The following is a 25,967-nucleotide window of genomic DNA, read 5'->3' on the forward strand; positions in this document are numbered from 1 at the left end:
GATGGCTGCACCCCTTCCAGGGGATTCAGGAGAGCCTCTGCAATGCTCTTTAGGAGGTCTTGAAGTGATCTATAACCATAGGGTGGTGCCTCATCAGACGAGGTGGCAGGAATTGCTGCTGATGGATTGGGTGGGTCCAGCTGTTCTGCTTCCTCCTAACACTCCTTCAGGGACTGAGCCTTATCCCTGACAGGTGATAGCTGTGTGAACTCTCACTCTGGTTTCTGATAGTCTGGAGACCTGAAGTGAGGAATCTAGGAGCACCAATATGTTCAGTGGGTGGGAGGAGATGGACCTGGATGGGGTGTCCTGGGAGGGTACCACTGGCTCCAGGTGCAGTAATATGCTGTGCAGGATTGAGAGAGTGCCTAGGAGAGTGCCTCAGGAGGGAGGGAAGGGGCAGCCTGACGATATGTACCCAGAACCACCCACGGCAATGTTTTTGCCCCATCAGGCATTGGGATTTCTACCCAGAATTCAAATGGGCGGCAGAGACTGTGGGAACTGTGGGAAAGCTACCCACAGTGCAACGCTCCTGAAGTCGACAGTTGCCTTGGTACTGTGGACACACTCCGCCGATTAAATGCACTTAGAGCATTTGTGTGGGGCCACACACATTCGACTGTATAAAAACACTTTCTATAAAACCAATTTCTATAAATTCGACCTAATTTCGTAGTGTAGATATACCCTTTAGATATGTATTCCTCATGATGCATCCAAGGTAGATGTAAATTAAACCATGAAGCTGGTGCTCCTCATTCTGAGTGTAACCCCTTTGGGGTTTAGAGAGCATAGCCCCTTTAAATCTTTTTCCTAGTGGGCAGGGGGAGCAATGAGAGAAAGGAGGGAAACTCCAGGGTGGGCCGCTGGAGCTCCAGTGAGAGAAGGGCTGCAGCCCGCAGACCCTGACAAAGTGAAGGAAAAAAAACCTGCCTGAAGCCTGGGAAGGACAGGGCGGCCAATTGGGGAACGTCCCAGGACAAAAGCCAGGAGGAGCACTATGCCAGGGAGAAATCGCCCAAGAAGAACAGGCCGAAGCTGAACGCAGTATCACCGCTGCCCAAAGCTGCATGGGGCTGTGAGCACTGGGGCTTGTAACTCTGCATTCAAAATAAGAAGGGAGGCTGCTACCTAGTTAAGTGAGAAGGTGGTCACTGTGTGGCTTTGCAGAAAGCGGCAGAAGAGGGCACCAAAGGGGTTTGTTAAAAAAAGTTCACTGACACTGAAGACGACCAGAAGCACCCACAACTCACCACTAAACTAAAACTTTGCTCAAAACTCCTAAACTCTGTGTGCAGACACATTGCTTTCAGACTGTGCTACCACTGGGCCTGTGGGGCCTTGGTTTGAATGCAACCCTGTTCTACTGCTCCCCGTATATTTTCCCTTGTTGTTTTTCTCCTCTCATCCTTCTGTAAATAAATACACCTCTACCCCGATATAACGTGGTCCTTGGGAGACAAAAAAATCTCACCACGTTATAGGTGAGACCATGTTCTATTGAACTTGCTTTGCCCCCAGCCCCCCGTTCCTTGTTCCCTGAATGCCCCTTCCAGAGACCCCCGTCCCTAATCACCCCTAAGACCCCACCCACTACCCAACCCCCCTGTTCCCTATCAGGCACTCACCGGCAGCAGCGGGAAGTGGAGCAAAGCGGCCCCAGCCCACTCCACTCCGCCACTTCCCAGCCACAGCACTCAGCTTCCTGCTGCCAGTGAGTGTGGGGAGGCTGGGGAAAGGACGTCCTCCGCACTCACCGGTGGCGGGAAGTGGAGCGATGCAGCACCAGCCTGCTCCGCTTTCCTTGCCCTGGCCCCCCGCTGGGGAGGGCGGGGTTGGGGAAAGGTCCCGCGCTCACCTGTGGCAAGAAGCAGAGTGCCGCAGCTGGGAGTTGGCAGAGTGGAGTGGGCTGGGGCTGGGCTACTCCACTTCCGCTGCTGCTGGTGAGTGCAGGGGGGATCCCTTCTGCCAAGCCCCTCCCCCAAGCTACACAGCTGGGGCTGTGGTGAGGGAAGCGGAGCAAGCTGCTCCTGGCCTCCCGCTAATCCCCCGGGCTTCTCTGGAACTGCGGGGCCACCAAAAGTGCCCCCCAACAGCTCTTGCCTCCCAGACCCTGACCAACCCTTATCCAACCAAGACCCTCTGCCCCTTATCCAACCCCTCGGCCTCGGCCCAGCCCGTCACCCTTAACACGCTGCTCAAAGCAGCGTATTGGAGCTTTACCATGTTGTATGCGAACCCGCGTTATATCGGGTTGCGTTATATCGGGGTAGAGGTGTATCTCCCTTTGTTATATCCATTGTACTTTTCCTGTGGGTGTGTATGTTCACTCTGGGGGGGTTAAAACAGGTGCCTCTGGGGTGGTAAAAATTTTTCCTGCTGCATTCCTGCGCATGCTGTCCCTTGGCCAAAGCTGCCTGCAAAGGAGACTCCATATTGGCCATCAGGGCACTAAAGTTACATGGGAATAAAGAATGAGTGTACAATTTTATTTTTTTTCTGTTCCAGTGGTACAGGAATGGAAAGACATCTGAGCTTGTGGCTGGACACTATTTAGTGATACATACTGAAATGAGGGTTCTGCAGCAGAAGGGGGGGGGAGCTTTCTGATTTATTAGAAAGAAAAAGGGATTTCAGTTTCCACTGAAAGTGATCTAGCATATTTCACAAACACCAACCCATTTTCTTTTCTTGAAAAAAGAAAATAAGAATGTATTTAAAAATGTAATTGCTATCACTGGTCTGTTAAAGTATAAAGTAAATGAACTTCTTCTATTTCCATCTATCAATGAATCGTCTTTCGGATCTCTTTGTAACTGTGGTGTCCCTGCGAAGTGTCAAGACCAACGGGAATTTTTGATCATGTGAAATAGTGATGCCATTGCACAAATGGTCTTGGAAGAAAACCAAATAGAAAATAAGACCAATGACCATGTAAAGATTTTAGACTATAGCCTTTTAGGGCCCTAAAACTGCTGTAATTTCACTGGGTCCTGTGCAGTTACAGATTCTATTGTTCATTTTCCTGAGTCCAGCATAAGTGACTGACATATTAGTATCCTCAAATCTTGATTGGTGTTCTCAAGGATCAAATGGGTCACGATCGTTAGACATATTATGCTGCATTTTGAATTGCCAATTAATAGATACCAAAATAGATGATGATAGGAGAGTAAGGCTATGCAGAATCAGGCACAACTTAAACTCCATAGTAGCAAGGAATTCTGAGAGAAGCCTATTATTAAAGCAGGCTCGCAGTTTTAATTGACACATTGATGAAAACTATTACAGATCTGTAATACTACACGTGAGGAAAAGCATTGTGATTCAACTGTTGGGATACAAAGAAATGCAAATGAAACAACAGTGTGACTTTCCCCTTGGGGTTAGAGGCCAAGGATCTTTCACATTGATCCACTGTGTGCTTAACATGTTCATAATCGCCATAATCTAATCGCCTTTTATGATGAGATTACTGGTTCTGTGGATGAAGGGAAAGCAGTGGATGTATTGTTTCTTGACTTTAGCAAAGCTTTTGACACGGTCTCCCACAGTATTCTTGTCAGCAAGTTAAGGAAGTATGGGCTGGATGAATGCACTACAAGGTGGGTAGAAAGCTGGCTAGATTGTCGGGCTCAACGGGTAGTGATCAATGGCTCCATGTCTAGCTGGCAGCCGGTATCAAGTGGAGTGCCCCAAGGGTCCGTCCTGGGGCCGGTTTTGTCCAATATCTTCATAAATGATCTGGAGGATGGTGTGGATTGCACTCTCAGCAAATTTGCGGATGATACTAAACTGGGAGAAGTGGTAGATACGCTGGAGGGGAGGGATAGGATAGAGAAGGACCTAGACAAATTGGAGGACTGGGCCAAAAGAAATCTGATGAGGTTCAATAAGGACAAGTGCAGGGTCCTGCACTTAGGACGGAAGAACCCAATGCACAGCTACAGACTAGGGACCGAATGGCTAGGCAGCAGTTCTGTGGAAAAGGACCTAGGGGTGACAGTGGACGAGAAGCTGGATATGAGTCAGCAGTGTGCCCTTGTTGCCAAGAAGCACTTGGCATTTTGGGATGTATAAGTAGGGGCATAGCGAGCAGATCGAGGGACGTGATCGTTCCTCTCTATTCGACATTGGTGAGGCCTCATCTGGAGTACTGTGTCCAGTTTTGGGCCCCACACTTCAAGAAGGATGTGGATAAATTGGAGAGAGTCCAGCGAAGGGCAACAAAAATGATTAGGGGTCTGGAACACATGACTTATGAGGAGAGGCTGAGGGAGCTGGGATTGTTTAGCCTGCAGAAGAGAAGAATGAGGGGGGATTTGATAGCTGCTTTCAACTACCTGAAAGGGGGTTCCAAAGAGGATGGCTCTAGACTGTTCTCAATGGTAGCAGATGACAGAACGAGGAGTAATGGTCTCAAGTTGCAGTAGGGGAGGTTTAGATTGGATATTAGGAAAAACTTTTTCACTAAGAGGGTGGTGAAACACTGGAATGCGTTACCTAGGGAGGTGGTAGAATCTCCTTCCTTAGAGGTTTTTAAGGTCAGGCTTGACAAAGCCCTGGCTGGGATGATTTAACTGGGAATTGGTCCTGCTTCAAGCAGGGGTTTGGACTAGATGACCTTCTGGGGTCCCTTCCAACCCTGATATTCTATGATTCTATAATCTTTGGGTTGAAAAATATGTCCACCTGACAAAGTTTCATTAGGGAAGATGCAGACAGATACCATTCTAAAAATAAAAAAAGAAGAAAATAGGAAGAAGGAAGAGAAGAGAAATGAGTGCAAATGTGCAACATATTGGAAGAGAAAAAGATGCAAAGGACAATAAGAGGTATTCCACCACAACAGCTTTTCTCTCCCTTAACTCCCTTCTGTTTAATCCATCTTTCCTATTTTCTATCACCATCTCTTCTTCCCCCACCCCAAACTCTTCTCATTAGCTCTCCCATGCACCAGTCTCTTTTGCCTTTCCTCATATTGTTTCCCTGTTGTCTGTTTTTCATCCACCAACTTTAAACACTTTCAGATACTGTATAATTCTCTTCCAGGGGCCAGTGGTTGCCTGCGGTGCTTCTGTTCTGCTGAGTCAGCTTTATAGGAAGCAGCACTTAATGGCAATCACTAAGAGGAGATGGTGCTTCTGGCCATGCCAGTCCAGTATATTAGAACAGTAGAGATAGAAGCCGTAGCAGGAAGAAGTTCATTATCAAACTTTGATTAGTAAACATTTCTGGAAGGTAAATTTTCAAACTACATCATAAATTTCAGTGTAGTTACAGTAACAGATTTGAAAGTGGTGAATAACATCTAAAAAACTACAGCATGCCTTGTACTGTCCCAAAATTTTGCCTCCTTTTGGGAGAGAACTGAGGACTGAGATCCTTTCTAAGCATCCAATATTAAAGTTATAAAAAAAGAAAAAAAAAGAAAGACTGAAAGAATAAAAATAGATTTATATTAAGAAACATCCTTAATACAATAGATGATACTTCAGCCATGCAATTCCCTTTACTATTAAAAAGGTAAAGGAAAAAGGCTCTGACTTACCAATATACTAATTTTGCAAATCTCAGTGACCTAGAAAAATATTTCCTCAAATAGTTTATATTTATATACTATATATTAAAGGGCATACAGTTAAATTTCTTCATAGCCATTTGGTAGATTAACATTCATCAATTACCCCAGCTGAGAGCATTTATTGAAGTAATTCTTACTTTAGCTTCTGAAGTTGGTTCCAAAAAGCACAGGCGATTCCCAAGTCCCTCAGCTGCCAGGCAGAACTTTCGCTGTTCTTTCTGAATGTTGGCAACACACTGAAGTACTACTTCATCATCCTGTCAAGAAACACAAGAACTAGTGAGAAAATATAAAATACCTATAAAGTTTGGAGCAATGACATATGAGCTACATTATTACAAGTCTGGGATTTTGCATCTGTTTAAAGTTTGCAGCGGTACTGTATCTGTGAGAGTCCCAGGATATGAGAGAGACATGGTGAGTGAGATAATATCTTTGATTGAACCAACTTCTGTTGGTGAAAAAGACAAGCTTTCAAGCTTTACAGAGTTCTTCTTTAGGTATTACCTCACTCACCTTGTCCATCTATTTAAAGACAGTCATGTATCCATATTTTCACATGTGCCATTAGAACGTGAGGGCTTTAATCATATAACTACTTTTTAATCAGGGACCAGGTTAGGCAAAAATTGGAATACATCATGTTTATATGGTGCTGAATTGTTTTGGAAGTTTATTTTTGTCATTTTAATTTCCTCATCTATAAAAATTTGTATTTGGAATAGGACATAAAGAGTGTTTTGCTAACAGTTTAAGTGAACAGAGTGAAATAGAAGAGAAAGGAAAGCAGGTTTCTGTCTAGCAGTAAGTAAAATGAACAACTTTGAATTTGTCCTGATTGTAAGTTATGTGGACTGGGATAACTGCATCCAAGCTAAAGCTTACTTCTCTGAGTTAACAAGAAAAGAATCTGAGTCCTTTGCCAACATCTTTGAGTTTAAGAGACAACTTTGGCCCAAGTTCACTAGAGGAGGAGGCAAGTCTGAGATCATACTTAAATTTTTCAGGTCTGTCGACTGTGTGGGTATGTTGGATGGAAGCCCACTACACTAGGTTCAGGTGATTTTTCCAGACTAATTTTCCATATACTCCTGTGGAAATACCAACATTGCAGGATCACAGTATTGGAGCAACAGCCAAGAGAGTGCCAAGATTTTTTTCTCCAGGATATTTTCACAGTATGTTCTATGATAACAATTTTTTAAAAATCCAGCTTTTCCCAACAGTTATCAATCCCTTTGATTACACAATTTCTCCTATACTTAGGATAGACAATATCTATTGCAATGGTTGGCTAAGATTGACTACAAAGACTTCTTCTCTAGCAGCTCAGGATGCAGAGTGAGTAGAAAGGGAAAAAAATGAAAATTGCTTGTTCACAATCTTGGTAAATAAAGGGCACATGAAGTTAAAACTTCCTAAAGCATTTCTTTGGTGTCAACAGGAAATATTGGATGTAACTGAGTTTGCCTTTACTAATGTACACTGTTGCCTTCTCTGCCATACACAAGTCATTAGCTAAATTTGGGGCCCAATCTACAGTCCTTGCTTAAACCAATGACTGCAAGAGAAATGTCACCCGTGAATGTAAGACTGGTCCAAAGTAATCACAGTTCCAAAATAAAACTGTATTTACTTCCACTTGAAGGTATGTAATCACAATGGGCACTTTTAATCAAATGTTATGGTTTCCTGGACTATTGCTGTTGATATGCTTCAATCAAGGCATGTGTCAAGAAGGAACCCCTCCCCCCCACATTTAATCTAACAATTGCATATTTAATAACTCCAAAAAGATAGTAAACATCATTCCTCTATCTGGTAGCAAGTAGCAAACCCCACAGGCAGCTATGTACAACAGAGAATTAGAACGATTCTAACCTGGACCCTGAGACACCTGGGCTGTCTATGTGACCCTAGCCAAATCACAGTGTCTCTGTGCCTCAGTTTCCTATATGTAAAATGGGAATAATAGCACTTTCCTTCCTCACAGGGGTGTTTTGAGTTTAACTACATTAAAGATAATGAGATATTATGCTAATGAGGGCCAAATAAGTAGCTAAAATACATAATCAATTTATACTACAAATGACATCTTTGTAAAGGAAAATAAAGTAGTAGCTTTAAGGAGGAGGGACTGGAGATATTCACCATTATACACTCAAACTATTTTGGGGATATCATTGTTGCTCCACCAAACTACAGCTATAAATCAACTTGTGAGGCAGTGAAAAAGGGTAACTGTTATCTAAACTGTGGATGGTATACATCAAACAAGGTTCTTAGCCAATACCGGAGTTCTTCCACTGCATTAGAAATTCCCTGGTTATGGTATCACACATATTCTGGAATAGATTATTGCTTGTATTTGTTTAAAAAAGAACTAAAAGAAATTATTTTGCCTTATTTACCAGTACACTACAGCCACCATCTTGGATTCCCTAGCTGCACAATTTGAAGACATTTTAATGCTTCATTTAATTTAAAAATCTTTGAGCATTACCAATGATCAAAGAGACATTTTATATCTAAAAGGAAGCTTTTAAACCTTCAAAACACAGGGCCCACATAGATTCACTCCTCACAGCACAAATCTCCAAGGTAAACAATATACCAGAAAAGGAGGAAAACGAGTTTTATTTTCTTCAAATTTAGCTCTATGTGGGCAATTTTACTATCTAATTATCCTGTTATGTTTTAGTTTTTTAAACATTTTAGGAATTATTGTACATCACATTCCGAAAAGAACACTTTATAAATAACCACCAAGTTCTGCAAACCATTACTCACTTCATAACTTAGATGAAAGATGATATAAGCATGCCAAGATAGATTAGTTGTGGTTTTCAACCCTTTTAGGATACACCTGCTACTGGCAAATAATGTAACATATTTTAGCTATCAGGTATTTCACAGTCCATCAAAATATACCACATAATAAATGCCTACAGAAGAAAAAAAAGGATAAAATAAGAGAAATAGGGTGTTTCCACCTAGCTACAGTGTTATACTGGTGTAAATTATTCTGGTCATGCCAGATACTTCAGCATGTGGAGATGTTATGCAACAGGTCACTTGCACAGATATCATCAAAAGGCAACATTGCTTCTTCTTTCCAAGTACTGTATGCAGGTAAAATGCTGTATTACTTAGTAGTACCACAGATAATGACACTACAAAAAAGTAAGAGAATTTAATCTGGGAGGGACAAAAGGTTTTTGACCTTGGAAATAAGAGGAAGTCACCATTACATTGGAAATACAAAAGCAGAGCATGCTTTTATCTTTTTACCAGATGGCTACTCTCCACCTTGTTACTATTCTTTTCAGATAATCTCTAACTAAACTACATGGCTGGCTACTATATTTAAGACAGACCATTTGGCAGTTGATGACAGTCCTATAGTTAGTTTTGTATATCACCAGCCACACAGCTTGCTAAGTGATACAGAATGCATGTTCAGCAATTTTCATTTCCAAGGTTGTTTTTTTTCTATAGAACATAGTGTATTGCCCATTGGGAGACAGGCAGCATTTTAAAGACCATATTAACCTTTCTTTTTGCCACAACCCTCTCCTATAATTTCCTCCATAATGTATTCTTTCATATATCCTTCAAATTCTTCAGTACAGAGATGGTTGCTGCTTTCTTCAGTTAAAAAATTAAAAAGCAATCCAGCTTAATAGTCCACTATTCAATAGTCAAAGAGTGTCAGATCAATAAACAGAGGCGGACATATATCTCTACCAAAAGTTTGAGAAAGAAAAAGAGAGAGATATAAAATGAAAATACAAAGATATTTTCAACATTTTTCTTCACAATACTCCTATATCAGTACTCCAACATATGTGCCCTTGAGAGACTCAAAATCAAGCTAACAGAGACTAAAATGTCCAATACCCAGGATTAGAATAAAATTGAAGTTTGACACGAACTATGTTTATCGCTGGACAATTTTAACTTATTGATAAAATAGAGTCAGAATTATATTTATTTTATTTTTTTTAAACATTCAACTTGCTGTGTATATTTAGTTTGTATATGGATTATATCAATATATTACACATACCATATTAATAGTATACAATACTTATGCATAGCAGAGGCATTAATTACAACAACTCCATAGTTAAGATTGTGTGATGCAGTTAAAGTAGGCATTTACTCCCACTGATATTAGGAAAAATTAAGTATTACCTTCCCAAACCCTCACTCCTTCCTTTAAAAGAAAAGAAAAGAAAAGAAAAGAAAAGAAAAGAAAAGAAAAGAAAAGGTAGCAAAATTTAGTTTGTGAAAGTTAAGTGACTCTGTTCAACAAAGTGAAAAAGTGAAAGTAATACTGACCTATTTTGGGAAAATTTCACAGGTTTTATACTGTCTCATTGGGTTCCTGTAGTTAACAATGTAATTTAGCAACCTCAAACTTCTAAGCGTAGATATTGATAATAAGAAAAGGAGTACTTGTGGCACCTTAGAGACTAACCAATTGATAATGTCACCAATGATACATTAAATATTGACACCATGAATTATTTTTACATTTTTCACTGTACTCTTTTTCACTTATACCACAGAACTTGACAATGAATGGATTTTACTATGGATGAGAGAAGACTTTTTACTATGATGAAGCTGAGGTATATAGAGCTTTAAGAAGTAAAACAACTGTGTGTGTGGTTACTACACCTTTATGGCCTGGAACATTCTGGATGGACAGAACTCCAAAAGACATGTCAGTCAAATTTTATGTACAGCTCAAATTACAGACTGAACAAAAGAATGAAAAGTGCTGCACTGTAAACTTGTAAACAAGGACTCCCTGTGCCAACTTGATTGTCCTACTTTATTTTTGTGTGTGGTTATAGTTATCCAACTAAAGTCACCATAGATAAGGGCATGAATTGGTTATTTGGCCAGGAGACAACAGAAGTCAATATAAAACACAATTATCCAAAGCCTGAGCCAGGATTTATTGGGCCTAGGACAAGATGTCAAAGTTGGTCCCAGCCACAAGCAATGACGACTCTCCCTCTCTTCCCTAAGTCTATTCCTCACACATCACATCTGGCTGTCCACTAATTGTTTACTTCCAGGGGCTCAGTTCCCCTTTGCTTCTGCCCCTTAGTTTTTAATGCATCTTCTTGTCCAGCCCAGCATACACAGTCTTCATTCCACTTTAATTTCCTTCAATATTTGACTGGCATGACAAGCTATACAAACGTTGCTAAAGTGTAAAATAGACTTTGTTACTCAGATCTCTATCTGAGGTGAGCATGACTTGTCCAGGATGGGGTTATAGCCTAAGTTCCCTCTACATTGCGTGGCTGCGCAGCAGTCTATTAAGCACTGCAGAGGAGCTCAGGGCTGCGTCTGGCAGAGATCCCTTTCCCTCAGCCCTGGATCCAACCCAGCCTAGCCACAGACGTGCCGTGGCCGGGAGATATGCGCACCCTCCCCCTTCCCCAACCAAGCCCGGTCTGGCCCGGAGCTGCCATGGGAAAGGCGCCTCTCCCCTGGCCCCAACCCAGCCCCGGCCTGGCCCTGCTGCAGCCGTGAGAGAGGTGCGCCACCTCCCGCAGCCCAGGTGCTGTTGCGGGGAGAGAGAGCTGTGGGGAGTCCTCTTGCCCCGTCACAGCCCAAATTGCTCATCCCTAGTCCCACCCCAGAGCCCGCACCCCCAGCCAGAGCCCGCACCCCAACCCTTTGCCCCAGCCCTGAGCCCCCTCCCACACTCTGAACCCCTCGGCTCCACCCATCATGTGAATTTTGATATATGCACCAATATGACACATCACCTCCATACTGGTGCACATAACAAAATTATTTCCCCACATGCGAGGGAGAAATTAGAGGGAACATTGGTTATAGCACCAGGAAGCAAATTGCCATTGCAATTTCTCTCTTCTTCAGTAAAAGATCACATTCTCATAGAGCTAAATCTGAATGTACAGTTCCCATCAGTACGGTCCACTTTATATGTGGGTAAACTCCAACTGTGCGCCACACTGTCCAGGTTATTTGTGATGCTAATAAAGGTGATTTGGAGCAGTGGTTCTCAACCTTTTTAATAATGCAACCTCCTTAAAGACATCCTGGGGCCCTGTCATGACTAGTTTCCTCTTTAGGAACATGAGATGGACATGGTGGTTGCACTTTTCAGCTTAAGATCCCCTGCTTTTGAAGAAAATATTAGTGCACCAGATCTAAAAAGTCTCCTTACAAGAAATTCTCTTTTTCTCTTCTGTCACTATAAGAAGCAAAAATTCAGCTTGATTTCCTCTTTAGATGGAAGAATTTTTTTTTGTATTTAAATACTGAATTCTCTAATCTGTTCCCTGAGTAACAATTTAAACATTCCTATTTGACAATATCTACTTAATAAAAAAAAATCAAACTCATTTAGGTTCTGTTCATGTGCTCCCTGGAGTAATAATTCTCTATTTATACTAAAACACACACAACAACAAAGGAAACAGCGACACAAAAAACACTTCAACATGGAGTTAGAGTTGCTGTCAGCAAGGGCGCCAGAACCTTTGTAGAAATGGGGGAGGGGTCCAATGCCAAAGGGTCCCCTTCCTCTTTGTGGATGGCTGCTCTGACCGCGAGCCAGGTGTCATCTCTTCTGGTGCCACAGCAGCGCCTGGTAGGCAAAAGTGTAATTTGCAGCACCTCCCTGGCAGAATCTATTATTCTGGGGTGGGAGGTGGGTGGGGGGAAATCTGCAGGAGACATTATTTCTGTGCTTATGTTTCTTTTGCTAAAAAGTGGGAGGGCCATGGCCCCCTGTCTCTCCGCCTCCAAGATACAGCACCAGTGGCTGTCATCCATTCCTAAATAATATAAACACTAAAAGTAGTACAGGAAATCTTGCATTAATATCCTTTCAGAAATAATTTATTCTTTCATATATAGTTATCTTTCCACCAGTGAGATCGCTGTGTGCAGTGGCAGGCAAAAATATGTACAAAAATCAATTTTAACAGAACGATGACTGAGTTGCTGAGCAGTGAGTCAGTGATCTACTGAATCAATACACGCATGTTCAGCAGCTATTATGGCTTCTGCTCAATTCATCAGTTTTCCAACACACTCAGGATCTAAATGAAACTGCTACATGATGTTCTTGATTTATGTTGCTGTGGATACTCCCTCTGAGGGTTTGGCATTCTCTTGTGGTACAGTACATACAGCCCAGAACTGAGAAGCACAGTGCAAAGGTATATATAATACATTTGAATCTGTATAGAGGCTGTATTTAATAATGCAACCAGTTTTACATGTTTAGCTTGAACTAGTTGGGAAAGATAGACACCACTACATTTACTTGGATACTTCAGGTTGCAACATGCAGTGTGCCCCAACCCAAACCCATGTATTCAATACTTTTTCTCAAAAATAAGGATGAACAAACCCAAAAATCACTGAACTGCCATTGTAGATGCTTGTTGAGAAATAAAGGATCTTAGCTATAAAACTGTAATAAAAATAAGCAGTTTTTTCAAAGGACAATGTCAAATTTTGTTTGCATACTCACACTAAGTGTTATGGGAGTCATATCTAAAACTGCTATGCAACTCTTTGAAAATATGTCCTATAATAGCAAGGAGACTGGGCAAGGGAGCGAGGAGGGAACCAGAATTGGGGGTGGAGGGAAAACTAGGACTTGAATGAAGACCCCAGAGGAGTAGATTGAACCTGGTTGGGCAAAGAGGTTAAAATTGGGTGAGGAGCTGGGAAATGGGTGATGGGGGTGGGGGTTAGGATGAGGAGATTGATGAGTAGAGACAAGGGGAAAAGAGGTTGAACTTCTGGGGAACAGAGACAGAAGGGTCTGCATCCACTAAAGAACACTCCCTGTAGGAGCCCAGAATGCAACCCAAGATTCCCAAGTTTCACCATTCCTCTGCTGTCAGCAAATATCTGTGAAAACAACTAGCAAAGTGTTTGTCTCATCCCCCTCTAGTGGCTGGTCCATGTAGAGGATGACAGCCTAGTATTGCTATCAGTCACTCTGTGAGCTAAAGCAGTCTGTGATCTTTGCTGTGGAACAAATGATTCCAACCTGTGCTAAATGAGTTCTCATATCATTCCTCTTTTTATTTTCCCTTTTGTTATCAAGTTTAATTCACTCTTAACTACCTCAGTCAATCTGTCCCTGAGGAGATTGGTTCCCCTTCTACTGATGTGGAAGCCATCCAAATTATACAGCCTCCTCTCCTTACAGAAGGTGGACCAAAGTTTCACAAAACCAAAACCCTCCACCCTAAACCACTTACCTAGTCAGTGGTCCACTTCCAGAATCTTGTGCCTTCTGTCTTCCTTTGCTTGTAGGACAGGAAGGATCTCATGCTTCTGAGCTCCCTGAAGTAATCTATTCTCTGCAAGACAACCAGCTATGCAGTATTATTCGTTATTAGTAGAACTATCATCAATCCCTGCCCATTGACTTCGGAAGCCTATTCAATCTTAGAGTGACATCTCTTATCTTCACTCAGGCAAGACAGAACCCTGTCCTGTTGTCTGCTTGTCCTTGCAGAATGTTCTTTTGATTCTTCTGAGTATTGAATTCCCAACAAGGATAGTTGGTCTTCCTTGGATTACTAGAGAACTCTTTGTGGGCAAGCTTGTTTTCTTACAGGTTGGGCCTAGCTGCCATCCACAGGTATGTCCTGCACATGTCACCATACCCTTGAACCAGCTAGATCTGGAAAGGTATCTTCCACTGTTTCCAGGTTCAGCACATGGTATCAACTGGAATCTTCTAGCTGTGTGAAATTCCTCCTGGTCCTCTTCTCTCTGGTGACCACAGCCTACTCATCCTCATCTGTCTCCAGTCATGAAGAATGTTCATTTCATTAGAGTAGAAACCTTCTAATCTATATTCAGGTAGGTGTGGTTTTCCAGGCAACTTTTTCAATTACAAGCAAGCCGTCTCTCAGGTCTGAAGAAATTTCACATCCCTCATTCAATTTACATAAATGGAATCCTACTGGATGTATTTAGTTATTTCAGCCAAAGATTAAAAAAAAAAAAATCTAGTAATGAAATATTTGTGCCCACAGAAAGTTTAGACACCCTCCATGATTTTTTTATACTTTTCCACTTCAAATAATTGAGTCAGCTCAGAATTAAGCACCAACATACCATCTTTCTATATAAAGCACAGCATTTAGAAAGTCCCCATTTTCTCATACAGCTGCAAGTAATTGTTGTTTCAATCTATTCACTAAAAGAGAAATAATGCTGCAATCTAAGTAACAATATATACTAGGAGACAAATCAGAACAGATGGTCCTAACAACGGAACACCTGAGATTACTTTCCTTTCTTCACTCTAAATTACTTTCTCATCACTAAATTCTTTCACAAAAATAAGAAAATAAATGTTGACTTGTGTCATTTTTCTACAAGAATGTCAGACATTTCTCTCAGATATAGGAACAAAGAAGGAAAATGTCAAGTTAGCAGTGCATTATCTATTTGGGCAAAACTCAGAAGAGATTATTGTCATATATTTCACACATATATAGTTACACTTAGGTAACATAACCGCATAATAAGCAACTAGTTTCACTGCTTTTATGCCCCCAATGAAATTCAAAGATATTAAAAGGGCTCAGAATTTAGAGGCAGAACATTGTTTCAGATGTATTTATTTTTAATTAAATGTTCTAAGGATATCTATGGTGCCCATCCAGTGGTCTTGGGTACCTCTTCCACCAGTTATAATTACAACATAAAACTGACAAAGAACTGCCCACATATATATCCACCTCAATCCACACCCACCTCAACAGCGTTCACAAAGAAAGAAAAAAAGATGGACATTGTGAATTACTTGGAAGGTTAAACTGATGATCTGACAGAGCAATGTGGAGGGAGCAAGTACCAAAATTCCTTGCAGAGAACACCTTGTCAGCAGTTCCCTCTTGTTTATACTGAGGAAGCTCTAGCTCAAGCACTGGGCCAGTTTCTCTGCCCTTGCTCCTGCCTCTTTGCTGCCTGAGTGGCACAGAGGAGCCAGAATCTCTCAGTAACTGCCAAGTTGATCGGTTGAAAGGAATTCTGAGCTGGTGTTATGCTGGTGGAGCCAACTTCTATACCAACCACCATTTCCAACCCAGCATCAGCGGTGTAATGGACCTTTGCTCTGCTACATCAAATCACAGCTGGAGTAGTGTCCCTTTAGGAGCCATAGCCAGCTGTTGTAAGTTCGAATGCCCCCTTAAATACAAGCTGGAGCAGCAATAACGAGCCCCCTTTTGTTTAGTGGGTCTTGGTGCAAGAGACACTGTGGCCCTCTATATTTTCTATGTATACTAGCTAATACAATAACATAATCTCTTTGACAGCAATGTTTCATGATCTGAAGAGTTAGGGCTGAGAAAGAGAGCATATTTCATATTTCTCATTATTATTTTATTGTGTATATTTTCTGTTTAATTTTAAACACAGAAGAGGCAAACAACTACCTATATTTCAGCCCATTTCCTCATTAGTAATCCATTTGGTAGTGGGGGTTGAGTTGGCATCCCAGAGAGCAAGGGGGTTCAGAAGCTTACTAAGCCAATAGATACGCCAAACCCCAACACCCCAGGTATCTTGCACAGGCCACTGATAATATTTAGCACTTGTATAACACTTTTAATTTGCTACCTGCCCCAATAACTGCAGAGTAACCTCTGTACAGAGGACCAAATGAGAGTTAAAAATGCTTGGAGGTTCAACTGTCACTAATAAAAATACAGGAAACATAATTTAAAAACTTTGAGCTCTTTGTGCAAGGTCACTTGCAGTATACTGTTAGACAACATATATATACACTTCAGGGCAAAAGACAACAGCTCCAAAATGCAAAATAAATTAAAAACAAACAAACAATGCTCAGCTAGTGTTTGTGTGTATTAATTTTTGGTATCTAAATACACATTGGCAAAAGATATTTTAATGTCTTTTCATTTAGTATAAATGATCATAACAGCAGTCCTTACTAGTTACACTAAAATTTATAGTACAGAGTTTAAAGAAAGTCCACTTATCTAGACTTAAAATATACAACATGTTGACAAAATAAAAACAAGATTCTTAACCTAAATTAAACAACATAGTTTTGTGGATTTTTGCCCAGCAACAAACTATCTCTGAGTTTTTAATATCTGGGTTTCACTATTTGCTGTAGTAAACCTCTGTTTTTATAGTGTTTGCACTATTCCATCTTTAAATCTTCATTCTGGCTTATTTTAGAAAGAACCTAGAAAGCCAAATGCTGTATGTTTTTATGCAAAGCTGTAATTACTTTTCAGTACTTTCAGATATGATTAAACAAACACTTCGGGTTCAATCCTGACACCTTACAAGAAAGGTGTATAAGAGAGAAGTTTGGGACGATCTCTATGTACTATGAGGGCGAAAGGATTTATACCACACTTTGGTTTGCTTTACTCTTACTGCGGATGAGGACATAGGTGCTCTTTTATGCTGTAGTCCATCCAAGCCCTCTATTGTCAGTTTCTACACCTCTTCCCCCCCACAGATATTTCCCTTTATGTATTTTGGATTTGTCTTCATAGTCAACCCCCTCAAACATGTTTGTGAAGATCAACATCTGGAAACTATTATCTGGAGCACAATTATATTTCTATAGAATGAACAGCATTCCAAAGGACAATCATATTTATTCTCAAAATACATAAAAAGTGTTCCCTATCACAATAAATATCTATGGGGTTCTGTGGAAAAAAATAGTTTTTAATTACATCATCATGCGCTAACATAATTAGAACTGGCCGAAACTCAGGATTCCTGGTTTGCAGGAAATTTTGACATTTCAAAGTTGGTTTTGTTCTGATTTGGACTGAAACTAAACATTTTCAAGAATTTTTTTCCCCTTAATCAGAAATTCAGTGAAATTTTCATTCAGAAAACACTGACACATGGTATTTCCAAAATGAAATGTGCTCCCCAGGACCCCAGCAACTGGTGACTGAAATTTGACATAACTCTTGTCCATTTCACCAGGCTAAAAACATGTAGTGCAAGGGACAAGAATCATGTCAGTTGCTGTCAGCTGCTTTCAGTACTGGCCGGGGAGTCTGGAGGCCCTGGAATAGTCTGCACAGCAGTTGCTTCACAGCTGCAGACCTGTAAGGCCTGGGGTCCCTAACCCCAGGGCCATCTGTATCAGAGAACTGTCCCAGTGCCATGTAACCTAGAAACCCTGGGGTCCCCAGGAATCCACCAGGAAACCACGCAGGCTTTGAACAGAAACCTACCTGTGATTTGATGAATGTTCAAACCCAAGATGTTTCCCTGACACATTTCAGGTTTAACAAATCAGCATTTTTGAGCCATCTCTAAGGATAATACATATTCACAAAGGGGTGCCTGTGCCACCTTAATTCTGACATTTCCTAACTTGTGAGTGCTTGACTTTGCAATCTTGATATTCTTTTAACATTGTTTTTAATGCAATATTATATATACTGTAATAAAGAAGTCTCTGTATTTTTGAGCCTCAATCATGAATAGTGTTGAAAAATAATAAATATATTTTAAAAAATTAAGTATATGCCAAGAAGATATTGCGAATCTTCCCTGTTGTGAATGCCTTGGTTAATGAACCACCTGTACCCAGATCAGATGATAATTACTGTCATTAGAAGTCTATATTTTGTGTACAATATTCTCTGAGTGCTCACATTTGAGACTGACCACATTACAAACCAATGAATTACAATGAACATCCTTAAAAAGCCTACTATTGAATTTCACAATTATTTTTTCTCCAAAAATTTTAATAACTCAAGATGCTTACAAAACTGCAATCAAATTCACTTCAGACTGATTAATTGTACAAAACAAACATCATGGGATTATCACTTCAGCATAATCTTCTCAGTAAAAGGAAACAAAATCAAATATTTCTCCTTTATGCAACTTTCATTTAAAAACCATCTCAAAAATAAATGGAAAACTTATCAAAAAATAAAACCCCAGAACACAATGCAAACAACCCTTTTTGTACTGTTTGCTTTAGATTGAAGTAAAATACCCATTATGAAGCACTGCAGAAGACAACTTTCACCGAGTTTAGTAAGAGCTTGTCTACAAAGGACGTTATTCTGGAATAGCTATTCCTGATTAACTCAGTGTGTGAATGCTCTTTTTCTGGAATAAGAGTGCCGTATTCTGGATTATTTCAATCCATTTTGGAAGTGGATTAAGATAATTCAGAATAAAGTACTCTTATTCTGGAACAAGAGCATCCATACAGGGAGTTAATCAGGAATAGTCAATCTACTTTAAATTCACAATTCACCTTATTCCAGATTAATTTTCATGTGCAAGCAAGCAAGCCCTAAAACCACTCCACAGACAAATTTATAAACTGCTCAGTATAGAGGGCAGAATCTTGTCAACACCACAGATAAATTTTGCACAGCCCAATTTATGTCATATTATGCAAATTGTACCAATTTATATTTTGCAACATTTTGCATATAAACATTAACATCATCTTTAAAAATATTGTGTGAATTTAAGGCTGAGGAAAGGCATCAGCTTGAGGGTACATCCACACAGTGCGCAGTTGTGTGCCTCCCAGCCCAGACTGACAGATTTGTGAGGCTTGTGCTACCACTCGAAAAATAGCTGTGAAGCCATTGCTCTGAAGTTGCAGCTCAGGCTGGAGCTCGGCTCTGAAACTCATTCTCCTTCCTAGGCTTCAGAGCCCACACTCCAACCTGAACTGCAATAGCCACACAGCTATTTTTAGCACGGTAGTGCAAGCCCCAGTCTGTCAACCTAGGCTGGGAGGCTAGCTGCCATTGGCCGGGAGGATATACCTTGAGAGCCTTAGTGAATGAAGTCCTCTTATTTCAGGGAAACTTCTCAAGCTCATGTCTCCCAATATGATTCAACCCAAATCTAAGGGGAGAGACTTCCTCTGTAGATAATAAGATAGTTGAGTCTCCATAGTGATTTCACTGAATCAGTCCATTAGTGGGCATATGGTTGTATGACAGATGCAATGATAAAATTCGTTATTTGATATTCAGTTATGGTCCCATGCACCTCTCATTTAAGCTCTAAAAACATCTACAGCTTTCTCTCTCTCTCATTTATATGGCTATTTATTCTCCAATGATGGAAGGGAAAGAGCTTATACTCTGCCAGCATGAAAGCCATCCTGTGAATCTCTTCCACTATCCCTAAGTCACTTTCACCCCTACACTTCTTTTCTAGTGTTTGTATAAGTGCTTGGCAATTCTTAATAAATACAATACCACCAAGTGACCAGTGTAGTGAATTCTCACAAATGGCAGGAATTCCCGACTCAACACAACGTCCAACGTTCTAGAGAAGATATGCAAAATTCACAACCATGCCATAGGGTCTATCATCTTCGGAAGACAGCACTTTCAGCTTTGCCTAGTATTTTAATTTTAGGTTAGATTTTGTAGACTGATGGGAAAAAATAAAGATAATCATAGGGACAATACACAAAAACAGGTACACATTTCCAAATGAGGAAAAAATTCATGACCAATATTCTAAGTGAAATACACCCATATAGGACTAACCTGTGCTAGTCCTCTGTAGGAATTTTGGGGAGGTGAAATTTGTTGAGAATTTAATTCTGATGTAGTTAGATGCAACTATGTTGTACTAATCCTTCTTCAGTCTTCCCCAGACTTTATTGTTTCCACGCATAACTTTAGATTTCAAGATCTGCAGGGCACACTTTGTGCTTTTTGTCTGGCACATTTGACTTCCAATAAAGGGCGTATACATTCAGTCCAATAATGATGGTTAATAAATATGTTTGTCTCTAACCAAAGCTATCTATCCTTAGCACTGAAATGTTGGGGCAGGTCTACACTTGCACCGCTGCAGTGCTTCAGTGAAGATGCCACTAAGCCAACAGGAGAGTTTCTTTCATCGGTGTGCGCACTCAACCTCCCTGAGAGGCCATAGCTATGTCAAAAGGAGAAGCCCTACTGTTGACACAGCGCTATTTACACTGGAGGTAAGGTCGGTACAACTGCGTTGCCCAGGGGAAACTGGTATAACTGCGTTGCCTTGGAAAATAAAGGTTTAGAGTCTGATTCTTATCTCATATATATTGGTGGAAACAGAAGCGGTTCCACTGAAGCCAATGGACGACCAACTGGTATAAATCCTGTGTGAGGTCAGAATCAGGTATTTGATGTCTTTTTGAAAATTTGTTGTGGACAGGTTAAAGACTATTAAGTAAATGTTAAATGACAATGAATAAGCATATGAAGCACATAAAAGCATATAGAGAGTGTTTTCTCAAAGAATGAGAATGCTAACTGGTCTATGAATAAGGAAGATATAGTCGATTACACATAGCTAATATCCACCTTCATTCATCATGCCTAATTAATATACCAGCTGTAATAAAATCTGTATGCAAAAGATGCAAATGTTGAAGTCTAAGAACAATGTTGTGTAGGCAGCAGCTCTGCATGGCCTTAAAATAATATAGAAAAGAGAGAGAGGAACAGAATCAAACTAACTAGTCAGAGTATTTCTTCACTCAGTGGGGCATACCATTTCTCTCTCTCTGTAGGTGACAAATGACTTAGTTGTAGACCAAATTTCACAGTTTCTGGCTTTAGGCTAACATCATATATACAAAATTCTGTGACCCATACATCCTCGGATTTGCAACACTAAAGGAGGAAATAGGACAAGGATGACTCAAGAGAGCCAATGTGTATTCCAGTTCAGTGGATGGGAGTAGTCATAGTTTATGAATTTCTGCTCCAAAAATAATATAAAATTATAAAATTTAGCACTACTGTTGCAAGAAAAGTTACTTCACTTCCATTACCATGCTGTCTCTCAACAGTTATGGTTGATTTGTTCTTATCATTCTAAAAACATAAGCCTCACACAATAATATTTTTAAGGGAGACTATGGGGTCCCATTTGCCCTAAAAATAAGGTTTTGAAAAAATAAAGTTTTAAAGACACCTTTAGACCAAAAGAAATGTTACCAGGATTTTATTGTTATTATTATTATTATTAATAATAATCTGTAGTGACTTAATTCTGTAGGCTGTCTTGCTAAATAACACGGTATCATTTAATTGGACTTTGACCACTGTAAAAGCAGCTTTGATTTAGTTTTCTATATGAACGTTTGTATTACAACTTTATGATCTAGATATTAAAATTTTCAGAAAAATAGCAATAGGGGCCTCATTTTGTAGGCTTTTTCAATGAATAATGTGATGAACATAAAAAGACACTTAAAAATGTGAAATTTAATCAAACGAACTAGGACTGGAGAGTAATACGTTTATATTTGCTTGTCATCCTATTAATGGGGCTCAGTTTAACTTTGCAGGCTCTTTGTATTCAGTCAATAAATCTAATACAACTTCAACTTAAAAGAAAAATATAGTTTAGAATTAGTTATTATATGTAAAATTCATATGCAGAAATAAAATTCTTTAGTAGTATTAGCTTTTTAGTCAATACATTATTTTTGAGGACTTGACAACCAGCTTATATTTGTTTTATTGTATGCTACTGCCTTGAAAATTCATAGGCCATATTCATCAATTTTTTATATTGATGTAAATCTTGAAATTAAAGTTATCTTTTAAAAAAAATCAATGAAAAACCCATTCCTATGCAACCTTTGCAATACTGTGCAAGTGCTTGAGAATCTGAAAATGAAACGGACCAATTGCTCAAGCTGAGCAATTTGTAAAGAACATCTAAAAAAGCACATTTGATTTTTAAAATTATGTCAGTTTGTTTATATATACAGTGGCATTAATTAATAATGTTGGACTCAGAGTAGCAGCCGTGTTAGTCTGTATCCGCAAAAAGAAAAGGAGTACTTGTGGCACCTTAGAGGCTAACAAATTTATTTGAGCTTAAGCTTTCGTGAGTTACAGCTCACTTGATGAAGTGAGCTGTAGCTCACGAAAGCTTAAGCTCAAATAAATTTGTTAGTCTCTAAGATGACACAAGTACTCCTTTTCTTTTTAATGTTGGACTAGATCACACTCCCTCATCATCCAGGTGTAGAACCACCCTGTTCCACATGAAAGGGGGATTCAGCTGCCTCCACAGTATAGTCCCTCCACTACTACCTGACCTTGACAAGGCAGTACCCTCCACATATTTAGAGTGGCTGCTTACGGAGGCAGGGACAGAAAGTAACTGCGGACTGGAGTATAGCCAGGGTTGAGACATCATCAACCTTTGCATTTGCAGACCTTACCTGCAAAGATCCCCAAGGTGCCATTGCAAATAGTGGGAATGGGTGGGGAGAAGAGGACCTATCAGCTACGAGGAGGCTGGGGCCTGAACTGCTGTGGGGGACATAGTGTTTCCTGTGGTCCCTAGAAATATGTCAGGTTTGGTGCCTGGTCATGCATTCTCTTCTGGGGACTGTTCTCCCACCGGTATTCTAATGCCACTGAGTGGGATCTCTGTGAGGGACTTCTCATGGAGATTTCCACCCAGGATCCCCCTCCAGTGGGCTTTAATATAGCCTGCACAACAGTTAAGAAAAATTGTTTTAAAAACCAAGGTTTTGGGATATAAACGTTACAAATCAGTATTCGATAAAAAAATTAATTTTGTGTTTTACCATAGACAATATTTGGAGACATACAAGATTGCGACTCAGTTTCTCATAAGGACTGCCTTAATCCTGTTTCTGAGGTGATACTGTAGAAGCAAAATTAATGTGTGAAATTAATTTTGAGCTTTGCTAACTCTTGACTAATTAATACATTTAATTTTGTACTAATTTTGTATATTAGTAGATTCTAGTGATATGAAGAACATGGGAGATACCTATAGTAATGTTATGACTGTTTACATAAGTCGCAGGCCAGCTGGCCCTTTAAGACTAGCTGGGCTCAGCCTTCCTGTAACTTTGCAACCCAGTGACAATTAGTGACTCCAGCTAAAGGTGTTAGGGAGTTTTAATTATGACAATTCACACCAGCTGGGGGAGAAATTCAAGATGGACTATATAAACAGAGTTGAGCAATCAGAGCAGGAGTCAGGAACACTAGCCAGGGAGGGCTGCTGCTGGAGATAGCCTGGACGAACTAGCTGGGCTGGATTCCCAGGAGAAGCACCCTGGTAAGCCTTCAGGGGGTAGCCTGAACATTTAGAGAGAGACTGCAGAAAAGGTTCCTGGGAAACCACACAACTCTAAAGGGAAAAGAGCTCAGGGAGTAGCCAGAAAGACAAATATAAAACCTCAGCCTATGGACAAGTGAAGAAAGAACCAGGGAGGAGGAACTGTGTTTGTCCAGCAGGAGGTTAGAAATAAAACAACAGAGGTTGAATATGAATCAACAAAGCACTCAGACCCCAACAAGTGGGAATTATGACTCACTGAAGGATGGGAAACAGAGATTGTGTTTAAGTTATTACATGTTAATAAACTAGCCCTCAAGACATCGCTCCAGTCTTCACCATGTATCGAAGAGCCCGGGGTAAAAGAGAAAGAGGAGAGATGCTTCTGAGCTACCTGAGACCAGTAGGGGGTGCTGCAGAATGGGCATACATACTTATATATACAGATGTGTGGACATGATGGTTATTGTGGTATGGCTGATTCTATGGAACCCAAAGGATTAATTCCAGCTAGAGCTCTCCTCAGATATCCAGAAACTCAGGAATTACTCGTTGAATTACCAGGTGCTTAAATGGACAATACAGTGAATCCACTGTTGAAAGACTATCTCCAGTCCATGTGATAAACACAAACCAGTGTGGCCAGATTAAGAATCCCTGTTCGGAACCTCAGAAGATCTTCAGGTGGTAATTCTTAAAATGGATAAAAGACTGATAGTGGAAGGAAAAATACAGACTGGGGGCCAGACTGTCAAAGAGTCAGAAGTTTCAGAGATGGAGGCTGTCTCACCCAGCCCCAATGCTGGCACATGCTGGGTCAAGTAGGACCTACTTAAACTGTCAAGGAAAGGCTAAGTGTAGCTAAAATGATATACACATAGGCTTTTTTGTTATTTTGACCCTTTGCCTTGTCTGTTTTTTATATCCCTGTGGACCAAAAATAACACTTTTGTTTTGAAGATGCAATCCTGAATCACTGCAATTTCATATTGATCAAGATCCCACAGAGCAATATTTCAGGCACCAAACACTGGAGGTAATGCCATTGGTACACTGGAGGTGCTGTGAACTGGTGATCTAGTCTAAAGTGGGGTCAATTTCTAGATTCCACAGGTACAGGTAACTTGAAAAGGGTACCTACAGAAAGACAGAGGTCAAAGGTACAGTTCACCCCTTGAACCATAACAATATTTCATACCTATAAATGATGTAGAACTCATGTACCACTCAATCCATTATAGATGTAGATTTATTTTCTCCTCAAACTCATTCTTTACTGTGTATCTATTAAAGTTATTGATGATATCCCTTCGTGTAGGCTTCCACAAAAATATATAATACTTTTTCAGAGAGAGATTTGTAACCTTTCAGCATACATACAATATATCAAGAGGGCATGACTGAGGAATATATTCACATTCAAGTATTATACAACAATAAGATTAATTACAACTTAACCTAAAGCATATTTATTGATACCAGTTGGTTTACAGCTTTGTTATATATTCAAAACTCAAGCTAGGTTTCAACTATTAATGAATTTTAGTCCAATACCAATTTTAAGCAAATCTGGCCTATTTTATTGTCCTATCAAAACTATGTGAAGCTTGCAGTTTCCAAGATTATTTGACAATGTCTATCCAAATCAGAAGCTCAATGTGAAAATAAAGGGAACAGGATTCACCAAACAAAATATGAAAAAAAGGATTTCACATACCTTTGGAAAACAAATCACCACGTTTCTCTCAACTGTAGTTAGAATAAATGTAACGTTTAGGGCAGGTACCATAAGCCTTATCCATAATTCTCCATTGCTCAAAGATTAGCTACTGGGGCCCCTGAGACTCACCCAAATGTTGATTACTCATCATGGTTAGTAAGATATTCAGGGTAAGTTAATTTAAAAAAAATGCTGAAAAAGCCTGTTACAGGTTCAATCACAGAAATCCCCTTAGGACTGTCACCTGATGTGCTGAGACTATCTCTGAGACTGTTTTCTCTGCCAGTTTGGGCCTCCAAAACCCTGTCTTGTTGAGCCAGACACGCTAATCTGCTGCAACACAGATCCAGGGTCTGACCCACGCCTCCAAAGCTGTAGACTTAACTGAAAACAGCATAGCAAGTGCTCCTGTCTCTAGAACCCAGACACCTAGTTTCCAGTGGGATCCAAACCCCAAATAAATCCGTTGTACTCTGTATAAAGCCTATACAGGGTAAACTCATAAATTGTCTGCCC

The 25,967-nt window shown here is 40.2% G+C and overlaps 1 protein-coding gene across 1 annotated transcript in view; it reads right to left on the bottom strand.

Annotated features, from left to right (window-relative positions):
- The window catches only part of RYR3 (ryanodine receptor 3), a gene marked incomplete at its 5' end in the record, with an annotated part of 579,989 nt that overhangs the window by 482,460 nt on the left and 71,562 nt on the right, over positions 1-25,967 (bottom strand). Inside the window, one exon of the mRNA XM_084631721.1 lies at positions 5,725-5,844. Within this exon, the coding sequence (XP_084487847.1) occupies positions 5,725-5,844 (120 nt within the window). The remainder of the gene's footprint in view (positions 1-5,724; positions 5,845-25,967) is intronic.

This window comes from Lepidochelys olivacea (genome assembly GCF_965140295.1).
Source record: "Lepidochelys olivacea isolate rLepOli2 genome assembly, chromosome: 6".
Taxonomy (NCBI): Eukaryota; Metazoa; Chordata; order Testudines; family Cheloniidae; genus Lepidochelys; species Lepidochelys olivacea.